A 15,208-nucleotide genomic window follows, 5' to 3' on the forward strand; every position below is an offset into this window, starting at 1 on the left:
TTACCGCACCTGTGTAAGAAATAGCAACCAATCACAGCACAGCTTTCATGTTACCTCAGCAGTATAAGAAATAGCAACCAATCACAGCGCAGCTTTCATGTTACCTGAGCAGTATAATATATAACAACCAATCACAGCACAGCTTTCGTGTTACCTCAGCAGTATAAGAAATAGCAACCAATCACAGCGCAGCTTTCATGTTACCTCAGCAGTATAATATATAACAACCAATCACAGCGCAACTTTCATGTTACCTCAGCAGTATAATATATAACAACCAATCACAGCACAGCTTTTATTTTACCTCAGCAGTATAGGACATGAAAGCTGCACTGTGATTGGTTGCTAGGGGCAACAAGGACAGATTTCTTTTTAGACATCTTTCATAATAGTGTGGTGCCAGGGTACTTTTCTGTGGCCCCCTGTAGATGCTATGGGGATGATGAGTGAGTGTGAGGTGTAGCGTGTAGTACATAATATGTACATAAGAGGGCAGAGTTGTTTTGATAGGAAACCGCACCACATTAGGCCTCCTGCACACAGGCGGGTCAGACCCTGCATGCGGGATTCCCACAGCGGAGTTCAACCCGGTGCCAGGCCTGCTTACCTGTCCAGCGTCTACTCCATCTTCTCCTGTGATGCCAATGTGCCGGGCGGCACATGCGCAGTACAGGGGACGCTGCACCGTTGTTATAGCGATGACATAGCCTCCTGTTCTGCGAATGTGCCGGCCGATGCATGCGCAGTTGAGAGGACACGCCATGCCGTCTCAATAGCGATGATGCGGTTCCAGCGGCCAATCCGCAATGCTGATTGCAGAGTAGTCGCGGCATGGACGGATTTCATTGACATCAATGGAAGCCGGCCGCGTGTATCCCACTGCAAATTTCAGCATGCTGCGATTTCTTTCCCGCAAGCGGAAAATCGCAACCGATTGCCGCTCGTGGCAGGATATCGCGTTTTTTCATAGCAGGCTATGGGCTGAATTTGCTGCGAAATCCGGAGGTGGAATCCAGCTCTGTACTCCGCAGTGCTAATCCGCCGCTGTGCAGGAGGCCTAAGGGAGCATTTACGAGTATTTTGGGCGGTAAATATACAGCGCATTCACAGGTCAAGATACGCTGGTGCTTTCCGTTTTTCTAGCGAGCCGCAGTTTTTTTATTCACATAGAAAGAAGGCACAAAATCACATTGACTTTGTGCGTAAATACGCGGTGAATATATATTTACTCATTGATTACAGTGGGCTGTTATGGTGTGTAATACGCACGAGATATGACTTGCTGCGCAAACAGTATGCAGCTCTATTACGCACCAAATACACTGTGTATATAAGCCCGTGTGAAAGAGCCCGGAGGTGAATACATACAGTATTAGAGCGGCTTCACACCGGCACATGCGCAATTGCACGCACCCCAGCGTGATGTAGTCTTTGTTTAGCGCGCATCGGCTTAGTATAGTACACTTTTTGCGCACGCAGGACTTGTTCATTTATAATGATAAAATCAAAATTACAAAAAATGTATCGCTGCGTCTATAAATGTCCGACCTATAAAAGATCCTCTCCTTACAGAAAAGACCCCAATTTTTGGTTCGCTCCATTTCCAAGAAAAACATTTAATAAAAAGCGTTTAAAAAGTCCCATGGTTCCGACAGAAACTATGGGGCGTCCCGTAAAAAATGAGCCCTCGCACAAAAAGCGACATAAGTTTGGGGTCGCGGTAATCGTACTGACCCACGGAATAAAGTTATCAGTAGAGATGAGCAAACCTACTCGGCCACGCCCCTTTTTCGCCCGAGCGCCGGGATTTTCGAGTACTTTCGTACTTGGGCGAAAAGATTTGGGGGGCGCCGTGGTGAGTGGGGGGTTGCAGCAGGGAGTGGGGGGGGAGAGGGAGAGAGAGAGGGCTCCCCCCTGTTCCCCGCTGCTACCCCCCACTCCGCCACGCCTCCCCCCGCCCCCGGCGCCCCCCGAATCTTTTCACCCGAGTACGGAAGTACTCGAAAATCGCTGTGCTCGATCGAGTAATTACTGGAAACGAGTATACTCGCTCATCTCTAGTTATCAGGTCATTTTTGTTGCACTGCATACACTGTCGAAACAAAACCATCCACCACGACTCAAAGGATAGCAGAATTGCATTTTGTTTTTTTCCCCATTTCACTCCACATAGAACTTTCTATACGGCATATTACATACCGTGTTTCCTCCATAATAAGCCCTCCCCCGAAAATAAGCCCTAGCCACACTAGATTAAAAAAAGGAAGAGAATGGTGTCAGCGTGAAGAACATAGCAGCCTACCACATAGCCAGAGACCAGAGCGGTCACCACCGAAAATAAGACACTGTGCCTCTCTTAGGGCAAGAATTAATATAAGACAGGGTCTTATTTTCAGGGTAACTCGTTAGAACCTTTTAAACATTCAACTCATCCCGCAAAAACTAACCCACGTTGATGGGTAATTAAGAGTTATGATTTTTTGAAATTTGGGAGGAAAAAACGAAATGAAAATGAAATTAAAAAAGGCCACGTCCTTAAGGGGTTAAATGGAACTTGTCATCACCTGAAGGCACCATAAACTAAATTATGGTTTAGGCGCATCACATCACATGAAAATCGTTGTGATAAAAATGAGCCTCCATAGGGAAACATCGGCAATAAAAAAGAGCAAAACGCAGAGAGATACGACATGCAACATCACATGAGTGAAAACGTCGCAAACGTAAAGGAAACCATTGAGAAGCAAAGGTTTCATAATTCCGCGTTTTCACTCGCTCTCATATTGTGCGAAAACTGCACAATTTTATTGTTCGTGTGAAACCGGCCTGATCTGGTTCCATCATGCACTTGTTGAAAACCATAAAGTTGTTGATGCCCCTCCCACATAAACGCTCCATAACCCTCCTTATAGTTAAGGCACCGCGTCCATTTATATTAATTATTGTCTTTTCTTTGCAGGAAAATTATAGCTAGCGATCCTGAACTTGATGCCACATCTGCTTACGAGGACAAGGAGGAGCGTAAGAGAACCTTCTTCTGTAATATGGACAGTAAACGGGATAGGGAATTATTCCAGAATTCTTATTTCTACTTGTAATGCCACGCTTGACCACAGGGAGTGCTGTAAAAGAGTAACCGTCCTTGTATTGTGGAGACCACTAAGTTATTACACTGAGACCTATGCAGTACAATAGTCTACAGCACCACCTAGTGGTTGAGATATGTGGTGCCATGATTCATCATCTCAAGGCAGCACTATGTAAATCGTGATATCCACTTAAGGGGGTTTCTGAATAGGAGACACGTCTATGAGGGTCCAGGATCAGCGATCCTGATCTCACCAGTAGTCAAATCAATTAGAATTCCAAAAGGAGCAACGATAAGATGAAGCTGCGATGCGACGGCCCCTCAGGATACATTATAATTAGAGATGAGCGAACGTGTTCTTCCGAGCTTGATATTCGTGCGAATATTAGGGTGTTCGGGATGTTCGTTATTCGTAACGAACACCATGCGGTGTTCGGGTTACTTTCACTTCCTTCCCTGAGACGTTAGCGCGCTTTTCTGGCCAATTGAAAGACAGGGAAGGCATTACAACTTCCCCCTGTGACGTTCAAGCCCTATACCACCCCCCTGCAGTGAATGGCTGGGAAGATCAGGTGTCCGCCGAACATAAAAGTCGGCCCCTCCCGCGGCTCGCCTCAGATGCCGTGTGAGTTAGATGAGGGACAGTGCTGTTTGTACCGGAGCTGCTGTAGGGAAAGAATTGGTAGTTAGTGTAGGCTTCAAGACCCCCCAAAGGTCCTTATTAGGGCCACTGATAGCTGTGTGTTGGCTGCTGTTAGCAGTGGCAATTTTTTTTTTCTCAAAATCGCCTCTGCAGAGCGTTGCACCCGGCATTAGGGACAGAAGTGCTGCATAGGCAGGGAGAGTGTTAGGAGTGAGTGTAGCCTTCAAGAACCTCAACGGTCCTTTCTAGGGCCATATTTATCCGTGAGCAGTACTGTCCAGGCTGCTGTTAGCTGTGCTGCAGTTTTTTACTTCTCAAAATCGCCTCTGCAGAGCATTGCACCCTCCATTGATACTGCAGGGAAAGAATTGTGTAGGCAGGGCCACAACACAGTTATTATTCATTGAATATACGCAGTGCTGCCTTTTGGTGGAAAAAAACAGAAAATATTTCTATTTGTCCTGCCTCTGTCCGTCCTAAGGGCGGTGGACACGTGTCGGCTGCGTGTGCAACCTTTAAAAATCAGACGCACCCAGCTACGGTTTACTGCTGGCTTCGCCATTTGCTTTCCTTAATTGGGAAAAAAAATACCTGCTCTGCCACAGTTAATAACTCTGCTACCCTCACGTTCTGTGACACATTAGCAGGGACACAGCACAGTTATTAAACTTCTCATGTTCATTGAATATACGCAGTGCTGCCTTTTGGTGCAAAAAACGGAAAATATTTCTATTTGTCCTGCCTCTGTCCGTCCTAAGGGCGGTGGACACGTGTCGGCTGCGTGTGCAACCTTTAAAAATCAGACGCACCCAGCTACGGTTTACTGCTGGCTTCGCCATTTGCTTTCCTTAATTGGGAAAAAAAATACCTGCTCTGCCAGAGTTAATAACTCTGCTACCCTCACGTTCTGTGACACATTAGCAGGAAAACAGCACAGTTATTAAACTTAGATTATTCATTCACTAGAGGCAGTGGGGCCTTTCGTTTTCAAAAAAGGGAAAAAATTATATTTGGCCTGCAGTCTTGCGCCAATTTATTAGCTGCCTGTGAAATCAAATCACTGGTAATACAGCATGCTGAGGGGTAGGGGTAGGCCTAGAGGACGTGGACGCGGCCGAGGACGCGGAGGGCCAAGTCAGGGTGTGGGCACAGGCCTAGCTCCTGATCCAGGTGTGTCGCAGCCGACTGCTGCGCGATTAGGAGAGAGGCACGTTTCTGGCGTCCCCACATTCATCGCCCAATTAATGGGTCCACGCGGGAGACGGTTATTAGAAAATGAGCAGTGTGAGCAGGTCCTGTCCTGGATGGCAGAAAGTGCTTCGAGCAACCTATCGTCAACCCGCAGTTCTGTGCCGTCCACTGCTGCAAATCCGAATCCTCTGTCTGCTGCTCCTCCTTCCTCCCAGCCTCCTCACTCCACTACAATGACACCTGCTCAGGAGCGGGAACACTCCCAGGAACTGTTCTCGGGCCCCTGCTTAGATTGGGCAGCAGCGGTTCCTCTCCCACCAGAGGAGTTTATCGTCACTGATGCCCAACCATTCGAAAGTTCCCGGGGTCCGGGGGAAGAGGCTGGGGACTTCCGCCAACTGTCTCAACAACTTTCTGTGGGTGAGGAGGACGATGACGATCAGACACAGTTGTCTTGCAGTGAGGTAGTAGTAAGGGCAGTAAGTCCGAGGGAGCAGCGCACAGAGGATTCGGAGGAAGAGCAGCAGGACGATGAGGTGACTGACCCCACCTGGTGTGCAACGCCTACTCAGGACAGGTCTTCAGAGGGGGAGGCAAGGGCAGCAGCAGGGCAGGTTGCAAGAGGCAGTGCGGTGGCCAGGGGTAGAGGCAGGGCCAGACCGAATAATCCACCAAGTGTTTCCCAAAGCGCCCCCTCGCGCCATGCCACCCTGCAGAGGCCGAGGTGCTCTAAGGTCTGGCAGTTTTTGACTGAGAGTGCAGACGACCGACGAACAGTGGTGTGCAACCTTTGTCGCGCAAAGCTCAGCCGGGGAGCCAACACCAACAGCCTCACCACCACCACCATGCGCAGACATATGATGGCCAAGCACCCCACAAGGTGGAACGAAGGCCGTTCAGCGCCTCCGGTTTGCACCCCTGCCTCTCCCCCTGTGCCCCAACCTGCCACTGAGATGCAACCCCCCTCTCAGGACACAGGCACTATCGTCTCCTGGCCTGCACCCACACCCTCACCTCCGCTGTCCTCGGCCCCATCCAGCAGTGTAGTTCAGCGCACCGTCCAGCCGTCGCTTGCGCAACTGTTGGAGCGCAAGCGCAAGTACGCCGCCACGCACCCGCACGCTCAAACGTTAACCGTCCGCATAGCAAAATTCATCAGCCTTGAGATGCTGCCGTATAGGGTTGTGGAAACGGAGTCCTTCAAAAGTATCATGGAGGCGGCGGCCCTGCGCTACTCAGTTCCCAGTCGCCACTACTTTTCCCGATGTGCCGTCCCAGCCCTGCACGACCACGTCTCCCGCAACATTGTACGCGCCCTCACCAACGCGGTTACTGCCACGGTTCACTTAACAACGGACACGTGGACAAGCACAGGCGGACAGGGCCACTACATCTCCCTGACGGCACATTGGGTGAATTTAGTGGAGGCTGGGACAGAGTCAGAGCCCGGGACCGCTCACGTCCTACCCACCCCCAGAATTGCTGGCCCCAGCTCGGTGGTGGTATCTGCGGAGGTGTATGCTTCTTCCACTAAAGCACCCTCCTCCTCCTCCTCCTCCTCTGTCTCGCAATCAAGATGTGTTAGCAGCAGCATGTCGCCAGCAGTCGGTGTCGCGCGGTGTGGCAGCACAGCGGTGGGCAAGCGTCAGCAGGCCGTGCTGAAACTACTCAGCTTAGGCGATTAGAGGCACACGGCCCACGAACTGCTGCAGGGTCTGACACAGCAGACCGACCGCTGGCTTGCGCCGCTGAGCCTCCAACCGGGCATGGTCGTGTGTGACAACGGCCGTAACCTGGTGGCGGCTCTGCAGCTCGGCAGCCTCACGCACGTGCCATGCCTGGCCCACGTCTTTAATTTGGTGGTTCAGCGCTTTCTGAAAAGCTACCCACGCTTGTCAGACCTGCTCGTAAAGGCGCGCCGGCTCTGCGCACATTTCCGCAAGTCCCACACGGACGCTGCCACCCTGCGCACCCTGCAACATCACTTTAAGCTGCCAGTGCACCGACTGCTGTGCGACGTGCCCACACGGTGGAACTCTACGCTCCACATGTTGGCCAGGCTCTATGAACAGCGTAGAGCTATAGTCGAATACCAACTCCAACATGGGCGGCGCAGTGGGAGTCAGCCTCCTCAATTCCTTTCAGAAGAGTGGGCCTGGTTGGCAGACATCTGCCATGTCCTTGGTAATTTTGAGGAGTCTACCCAGGTGGTGAGCGGCGATGCTACAATCATTAGCGTCACCATTCCTCTGCTATGCATCTTGAGAAATTCCCTGCAAACCATAAAGGCAGCTGCTTTGCGCTCGGAAACGGGGGCGGGGGAAGACAGTATGCCGCTGGATAGTCAGGGCACCCTCCTGTCTATTTCTCAGCGCGTACAGGAGGAGGAGGAGGAGCATGAGGAGGATGAGGAGGAGGGGGAAGAGACAGCTTGGCCCGCTGCTGACGGTACACCGGCTGATTGCCTGTCATCCTTTCAGCGTGTATGGCCTGAGGAGGAGGAGGAGGAGGAGGAGGAGGATCCTGAAAGTGATCTTCCTAGTGAAGACAGCCATGTGTTGCGTACAGGTACCCTGGCACACATGGCTGACTTCATGTTAGGATGCCTTTCTCGTGACCCTCGCGTTGCACGCATTCTGGCCACGACGGATTACTGGGTGTACACACTGCTCGATCCACGGTATAAGGAGAACCTGCCCACTCTCATTCCCGAAGAGGAAAGGGGTTCGAGAGTGTTGCTATACCACAGGACCCTTGCGAACAAGCTGATGGTAAAATTCCCAGCCGACAGCGCTAGTGGCAGAAGGCGCAGTACCGAGGGCAAGGTAGCAGGGGAGGTGCGGAGATCGAGCAGCATGTACATCCCAGGCAGTGCAACAGTCTTTAAGGGCCTGGCCAGCTTTATGGCTCCCCACCAAGACTGTGTCACCGCTCCCCAGTCAAGGCTGAGTCGGCGGGAGCATTGTAAAAGGATGGTGAGGGAGTACGTAGCCGATCGCACGACCATCCTTCGTGACGCCTCTGCCCCCTACAACTACTGGGTGTCGAAGCTGGACACGTGGCCTGAACTAGCGCTGTATGCCCTGGAGGTGCTTGCTTGTCCTGCGGCTAGCGTCTTGTCGGAGAGGGTGTTTAGTGTGGCTGGGGGAATCATCACAGATAAGCGTACCCGCCTGTCAACCGACAGTGCCGACAGGCTAACACTCATCAAGATGAACAAAGGCTGGATTTCCCCAGACTTCTGTTCTCCACCAGCGGACAGCAGCGATACGTAAGCAATACGTAGGCTGCACCTGCGGATGGAAGCTACGTTCTCTCTCACCATCCAAAACGGGGACATTTCTGCTTCATCTATCTGTGTATAATATTCCTCCTCCTCCTCCTGCTCCTCCTCCTGAAACCTCACGTAATCACGCTGAACGGGCAATTTTTCTTAGGGCCACAAGGCTCACTCAAATAATTTTTCTGAACAATTTTTATAAGTTTCAATGCGCTTAAAAGCGTTGGAACTGTAACTTGAACCAATTTTTCGTTACACTGGGCTGCCTCCAGGCCTAGTTACCACTTAAGCCACATTAACCAAAGCGATTAATGGGTTTCACCTGCCCTCTTGGCTGGCCATGGCCAATTTTTCTGATGTACATTAGTACTGTTGATACAGCAATTTTTGTGGGCCCTCGCCTACAGTGTAATCAAATTAATTTTTAGCCCACCTGCATTAAGCGCGACATTACTACCTCAGCTGTGTTGGGCAATGCAATGGGATATTTCTATGTACCGCCGGTGGCTTCCTGGCACCCACCCATGCTGTGGGTCCACAGGGAATTATAAATGCATCTGTTTCCACTTATAAAGAAACCCAGTCTGACTGGGGCATGCAGTGTGGGCCGAAACCCACCTGCATTAACCCTTTCCAGTCCACTGTCTGACCTGTGAAGACATTAGGGTTTAAGGCTGTACAGCTCCGTTGTTGGTAGACGTCCGTCGGGGTTCTCTTACTGTATATTGCCAGCCTCTCTGCTGTCGGAGCCTATCCTACGTGTCAGCTCATGCAGTACTGGCTTTAGCCAGCATATAGCGCCGTTGTATAACGGCAGAAAAAGAGTAAGCCCCCTAGGAAAACCATATACAAATTGGATTGGAAAGGGTTAAGCACAACATTACTACCTCAGCTGTGTTGGGCAATGCAATGGGATATTTCTGTGTACCGCCGGTGGGTTCCAGGGAGCCACCCATGCTGTAGGTGCACACGGAGTTTAACCTACATGTGTCCACTTGTAAAGAACCCCAGTCTGACTGGGGCATGCAGTGTGGGCCGAAGCCCACCTGCATTAAGCGCGACATTACTACCTCAGCTGTGTTGGGCAATGCAATGGGATATTTCTATGTACCGCCGGTGGCTTCCTGGCACCCACCCATGCTGTGGGTCCACAGGGAATTATAAATGCATCTGTTTCCACTTATAAAGAAACCCAGTCTGACTGGGGCATGCAGTGTGGGCCGAAACCCACCTGCATTAAGCACAACATTACTACCTCAGCTGTGTTGGGCAATGCAATGGGATATTTCTGTGTACCGCCGGTGGGTTCCAGGGAGCCACCCATGCTGTAGGTGCACACGGAGTTTTTACTACATCTGTACACTTATAAAGAACCCCAGTCAGACTGGGGCATGCAGTGTGGGCCGAAGCCCACCTGCATTAAGCACGACATTACTACCTCAGCTGTGTTGGGCAATGCAATGGGATATTTCTGTGTACCGCCGGTGGGTTCCAGGGAGCCACCCATGCTGTGGGTCGACAGGGACTTCACAATAGGGAGTTGTACCTGCCTGTGTCTATGAATTAAAAAGCCCGGTCTGACTGGGGCATGCAGACACCTTGACAGAATGAATAGTGTGTGGCACATAGGTTCCCCATTGCTATGCCCACGTGTGCAGCTCCTGATGGCGGTGGCACAGGATTCTATTTCTCATTGCTTCTGTACAGCATTGTGGGCTATCGCTCCGCCACTTTTAAAGAGGGTCGCTGCCTAGCCGTGCCAACCTCTGCAGTCTGTGCCTGCGGTCCCTCGTCATGGCAGACACACTTATAAATAGACATGAGCGTGGTGTGGCATGAGGGCAGCTGAAGGCTGCGCAGGGACACTTTGGTGTGCGCTGTGGGGGGGAGGGGGGGCGGTTGGGCAGCATGTAACCCAGGAGAAGTGGCAGCGGAGTGTCATGCAGGCAGTGATTGTGCTTTGTTGGAGGTAGTGTGGTGCTTAGCAAAGGTATGCCATGCTAATGAGGGCTTTTCAGAAGTAAAAGTTGTTGGGAGGGGGGGGGGGCCCACTCTTGCCGGTATTGTGGCTTAATAGTGGGACCTGTGAACTTGAGATGCAGCCCAACACGTAGCCCCTCGCCTGCCCTATCCGTTGCTGTGTCGTTCCCATCACTTTCTTGAATTGCCCAGATTTTCACACATGAAAACCTTAGCGAGCATCGGCGAAATACAAAAATGTTCTGGTCGCCCATTGACTTCAATGGGGTTCGTTGTTCGAAACGAACCCTCGAGCATCACGGGAAGTTCGTTCCGAATAACGAACACCCGAACATTTTGGTGTTCGCTCATCTCTAATTATAATGCCTAGTACCCCAATATATACTGAACAGTCAGAGTGTATCCTGATAGGGACAATGACCGCACAGCGAATGTCTGCCATCGCATCACCTGGTCCGTATTCCCATAGTACCGCAGCGCAGAACGCCATAACACACGACTCTCCTCTTCTTACAGACAAGACCCCAAGATCCGCCATTAACAGCATTGGAAAATACTCTTCACATTCAGGCAGTCTCTGCCACTCCTACGAGAATGTGGCTGTGGGATCCTCTCCTGGTAAGTACTGCCTGCTGAGCTGTGTATCTAAGCCTATCATGTGTGATACTGCCTGCTGAGCCGCTGTATCTAATCCTATCATGTGTGATACTCTATGCTGAGCCGTGTATCTAATCCTATCACGTGTGGTACTGTCTGCTGAGCTGTGTATCTAAGTCTATCATGTGTGATACTGTCTGCTGAGCCGTGTATCTAATCCTATCATGTGATACTGCCTGCTGAGCCGTGTATCTAATCCTATCCTGTGTGATACTGTCTGCTGAGCCGTGTATCTAATCCTATCCTGTGTGATACTGTCTGCTGAGCCGTGTATCTAATCCTATCATGTGATACTGCCTGCTGAGCTGTGTATCTAATCCTATCATGTCTAATACTGCCTGCTGAGCCGTGTATCTAATCCTATCATGTGTGATACTGTCTGCTGAGCTGCTGTATTTAATCCTATCATGTGTGATACTGTCTGCTGAGCGGTGTATCTAATCCTATCATGTGTGATACTGTCTGCTGAGCCGTGTATATCCCATTATGTGTGATATATTGTCCTGAATTGTATGTAATTCTATAATATGTGATACTGTAACATATGTACACAGTGGATATAATCTACACCCCCTGTATAATGCCAGGTTTTTGTCATGTTAAAAAACCCAACAAAGATGAATCCTCTCAGATGTCCCGCCCCCCCCCCCCCCCATGTGACCCGTTATCTGTATAATCCCATTGGAAAACAAACTGAAATCTTTTAGCCTGGGTTCACACAGGGCGGATTTGCCGCGGAAATTCCGCCACAGCAAATCCGCCTGCGGCCGCTAATCTTGGGGTTAGCCAGCCAGGTGGACGAGATTTCTCCTCTATGGGAGCGCCGGCCGCAGAGGAAGAGCGAGCGGCCGGGCCGCTTCAAAGCCGCCGCGGGTTTTTCCGCGGCGGTTCTCCCGGCGGAAATCTCGCGGTTTTTGCTGCTGCCAAACCGCGGGATTTCCGGCGGGAATCCGCCCTGTGAGAACCCAGCCTTAGGGTGGAAAAATAAAAATAACAAAACTTAAATAATGCGGTTGCATAAATGTTCACACCCTCTTATACTCGGGGAGGTGGTTGTGTTCAGAATCAGCCAATCACATTTAAGCTCATGATAAATAGTAGCCAGCACTCCGCTGCCGTTATTACAGGGACTCTATCATAAACTCCATATAAAGTTCAGCTCTGATACGAGGATTTTCAAGACGTTTTTTTTGTTGTGCTGGAAGCTCTTTATGGACCAACTGAAGGGGTCTGATTGTTGGAAGGTGTCAGTCAGGAGAAGGGGGCCAAACATGTCCAAGGTCTTACATATACAATGGGACACAGTGAAGACCATCAGCAAGAAGTGGCACAACAGTGACATTACCAAGAACTGGACATCCCTCAAAAATTGGTGGAAAGACCAGAATAAAATTGGTCTGGGAGGCCAAGAGGCCAACAGCAACATTAAAGGAGCTACAGGAGTTCCTGGGAAGTACTTGTTGTGTAGAATGTGATTGTTCCCAGCAAGAGAAACCAAGTAATCCTGTAGATATGATACCTTAAACAAAAATACATGATGTTACAGCGAGCTTTAGAACCTCTCAGGGTTCTTCCTCAGGCATAATGAAATAGGTCTGAAGATGTGTGTGTATGTGTATATATATATATATATACACACACACCTATGACAAGGCACAGACGTGGATGCGATTAATTTGCACTTAAAAGAATGCCACAACAGGATGAGTAGAGGAGTAAATAAATACTTCAATAGTCCACTGATAAAGATATGAAGGTTTTATGTTCTCTGAATTGGTGTTAGGGGGTCACCAGGCCAGAGTGTTATCTGTGCTATAGATTTCTCATACTTCCCATTCACACATGAATCATCTTGATAAATTTAACCCTTTGTTGAAAGTGTCAAAAGTTGTTATAAATTTGTACCCCCAAATTCTTCTATGGCTTTGTGATTTGAAATTGCGTTTTTATATGGTGACTTTTTTTTTTTTGCCTTCCTCTGGACCAACAACGGGGGGAGTTGAAACAGGATGAACTAGATGAACATTGTCTTCATTCAGCCTAAAATACTATCTATGTTACTATGTCTTTCATGTATTCTATGTTGTGTCCGTGACTAGAAAAGTGCTCGGCCGCAGGTAATTCCATCTTTCCCTCTTTAATCGTGGGTGATGAGATCTCATCCTCGCTTTCAGTTTTTGTCCTGTTTCCCCGATATAAAGCCCCCCAACAGGACATTTACTGCACAGGATCAGGTACACAACATTGGACGAGGAACATGTGAATATCCCCAGGATCTTACAGTCCTACTGGGTGTTGGGGATCCGTATCCTGTCCACAGTCAGTATATGTGAGCAGGTCTTACAGCTCCTTACATTACAGGGATAGGTTCCTTTTTGTGTGTCAGAGGGCAATGCACTCCTGGTTATAAGGTTCCTCCGACTTGGAGGTTGCCTGTAACACAGAAGGGGAGGGTCCGGGAATATGGTTTTCAGATGGTCATCCTTGTGTAGGGTATGATGGAGTATCTTTGCGGTTTTCCTTAGTACCTCTAGCTGTATATTGTGGGTCACTACTAGAGGTACACATCTGTTTCCTTCCGTCTATATGTATTAGAGTAGTTGATTCCTGGGTATCCTGGTGGCTCTGGTGATTTGGTCATCAACTGAGGTGGGATGGTAGCCCTGATTTTAAAATGTCCTTTAAAGATGGTACAAATGTTGGCTTGGAGCAGATCCGGTTGTATCTGGTTGTGTAGAGCATGTGACAACCATCTCCCGTATTCTTCATATGTCCATGCTGTGGGGAGGGGGGCAAGACGGACAAATAAAATGATGGTAGTTGTAGTCCTTGTTACAGGAGGGCAGTGTACAGTAGTGCAGATGTTCCTAGTGGGAGGAGCTAAGGGGAAAAACAGTAGAACTTACATTTATTTGAAGTTTCAAGCAGAACGAAGTCCAATACAGTCCAATTTTCCTTGATATCAGAACCCAGAGTTTGGTGACCGGAGATACCGCTGTTATTGTAAATATTCCTATAAAACACTTATGTGTCGTATCTGGCACTTTTTTCCGCTTTTTTCAGAATTAGGGAATAAACTGTTTTTGGCTATTCTTTATCCAGCTCTCTTCTACTTTCAACTTTCTTATTCCTTTAGTTATTCTTTTCCCTACACCTTTCCATCACCACTGCACTCTTTCATCAGAACTCTGTACTTCTTACAGTCTCAACTACTTGCTATTAACACCAACTGAACTCCCTAGAACTGGGCGGATGTATTTAGAGACTCTGAGTCCTCCCGGGAGCATAGAGCTCTGTGGCTAGACAAGTGCCTGAGATTGCAGTCATTATATACACTCTAGCTCTGGGGTTTTGGGCTTGATGGTTTTCCAGTTACCAACTACATTTTAGCAACGGTAATAAATTGAATAGAACTTTATTAATAAAATAACATTACACTCCAAATCTACATCGGGACAAATTCAGGTCGCTACAATTCTCCCCTTTTTTAAGCAAGCTGTCCTTGGTTTTTGATTACGTTTTAAAGTCAGGTCATGTCAATTTAATTTTCCCAGGGCACATATGTCCAAAAATACAAATAAGCCAGTAGGCATCCATAATTATCACAATTCCCAGCTGCAGGGTGTGATACATGTCTATACATTTCCCAGCTACAGGGTGTAGACCGATTACAAAGCAATGTGAAAGTTGGTCAATAGGGGTGAGTCAGGGCAGAACCCCGAGTCTCACGTGAGTTATGAGGCCCATTTAAAAATGCTCCCCATGATCTGTCCATCTGGATCTGCCTTAAAGATCCAGCAAATACATAGTACCTGTGCTTAAATTGACTTATACACATACAGGTTCACCAGCAATAGTTGCTACAAAAATTGAGCTCAGGATGCCTTTTAGCTAATAGACACTATAATAAATGTTGCAGTTATTAATCAAAGCATTATTATATAACATTTCTAGGTAATTATTGGCATGTAAGTTAGAAAGGACCCCGAAGTACAATAGTGATGCAAAATACAAACTTTTGGAAAAGAAAAGTTCAAATAGAGAAGGCAAGATGCCTTTTTCTGAGGTAGACAGACAATAATTTTAACCCTTTCCAATGCAATTTTGGATTCAGGGTTTCCTAAAAGGCCTTCTCTTTTTGCTGTTATACAACAGTGCCATTTGCTGGCTAAAGCCAGTGTGTGTGTGAGCCAGAGAGGCTCTGACAGTAAAGTGGCTGGCAATAGATGGTAAGAATACCCTGTCGGACGTCTTCTGACATTGGAGCTGTACAAGTTTCAATCAAAATGTAGGAAGATGTCAGACAGTGGATTGGAAAGGGTTAATGCTTCTTGGCTTCGTCCCTGGGTACAATTTAGGGGACACAGAC

At 48.7% G+C, this 15,208-nt stretch overlaps 1 protein-coding gene across 4 annotated transcripts in view; it reads left to right on the plus strand.

Annotated features, from left to right (window-relative positions):
* The window catches only part of LOC136577101 (uncharacterized), a 33,562-nt gene that overhangs the window by 14,631 nt on the left and 3,723 nt on the right, over nucleotides 1-15,208 (plus strand). For all 4 annotated transcript variants that reach the window (XM_066576822.1, XM_066576823.1, XM_066576824.1 and 1 more), the window contains 2 exons: nucleotides 2,960-3,021; nucleotides 10,699-10,800. In XM_066576822.1, the coding sequence (XP_066432919.1) occupies nucleotides 2,960-3,021; nucleotides 10,699-10,800 (164 nt within the window). The remainder of the gene's footprint in view (nucleotides 1-2,959; nucleotides 3,022-10,698; nucleotides 10,801-15,208) is intronic.

Source organism: Eleutherodactylus coqui, chromosome 8, assembly GCF_035609145.1.
Source record: "Eleutherodactylus coqui strain aEleCoq1 chromosome 8, aEleCoq1.hap1, whole genome shotgun sequence".
Lineage (NCBI taxonomy): Eukaryota > Metazoa > Chordata > Amphibia > Anura > Eleutherodactylidae > Eleutherodactylus > Eleutherodactylus coqui.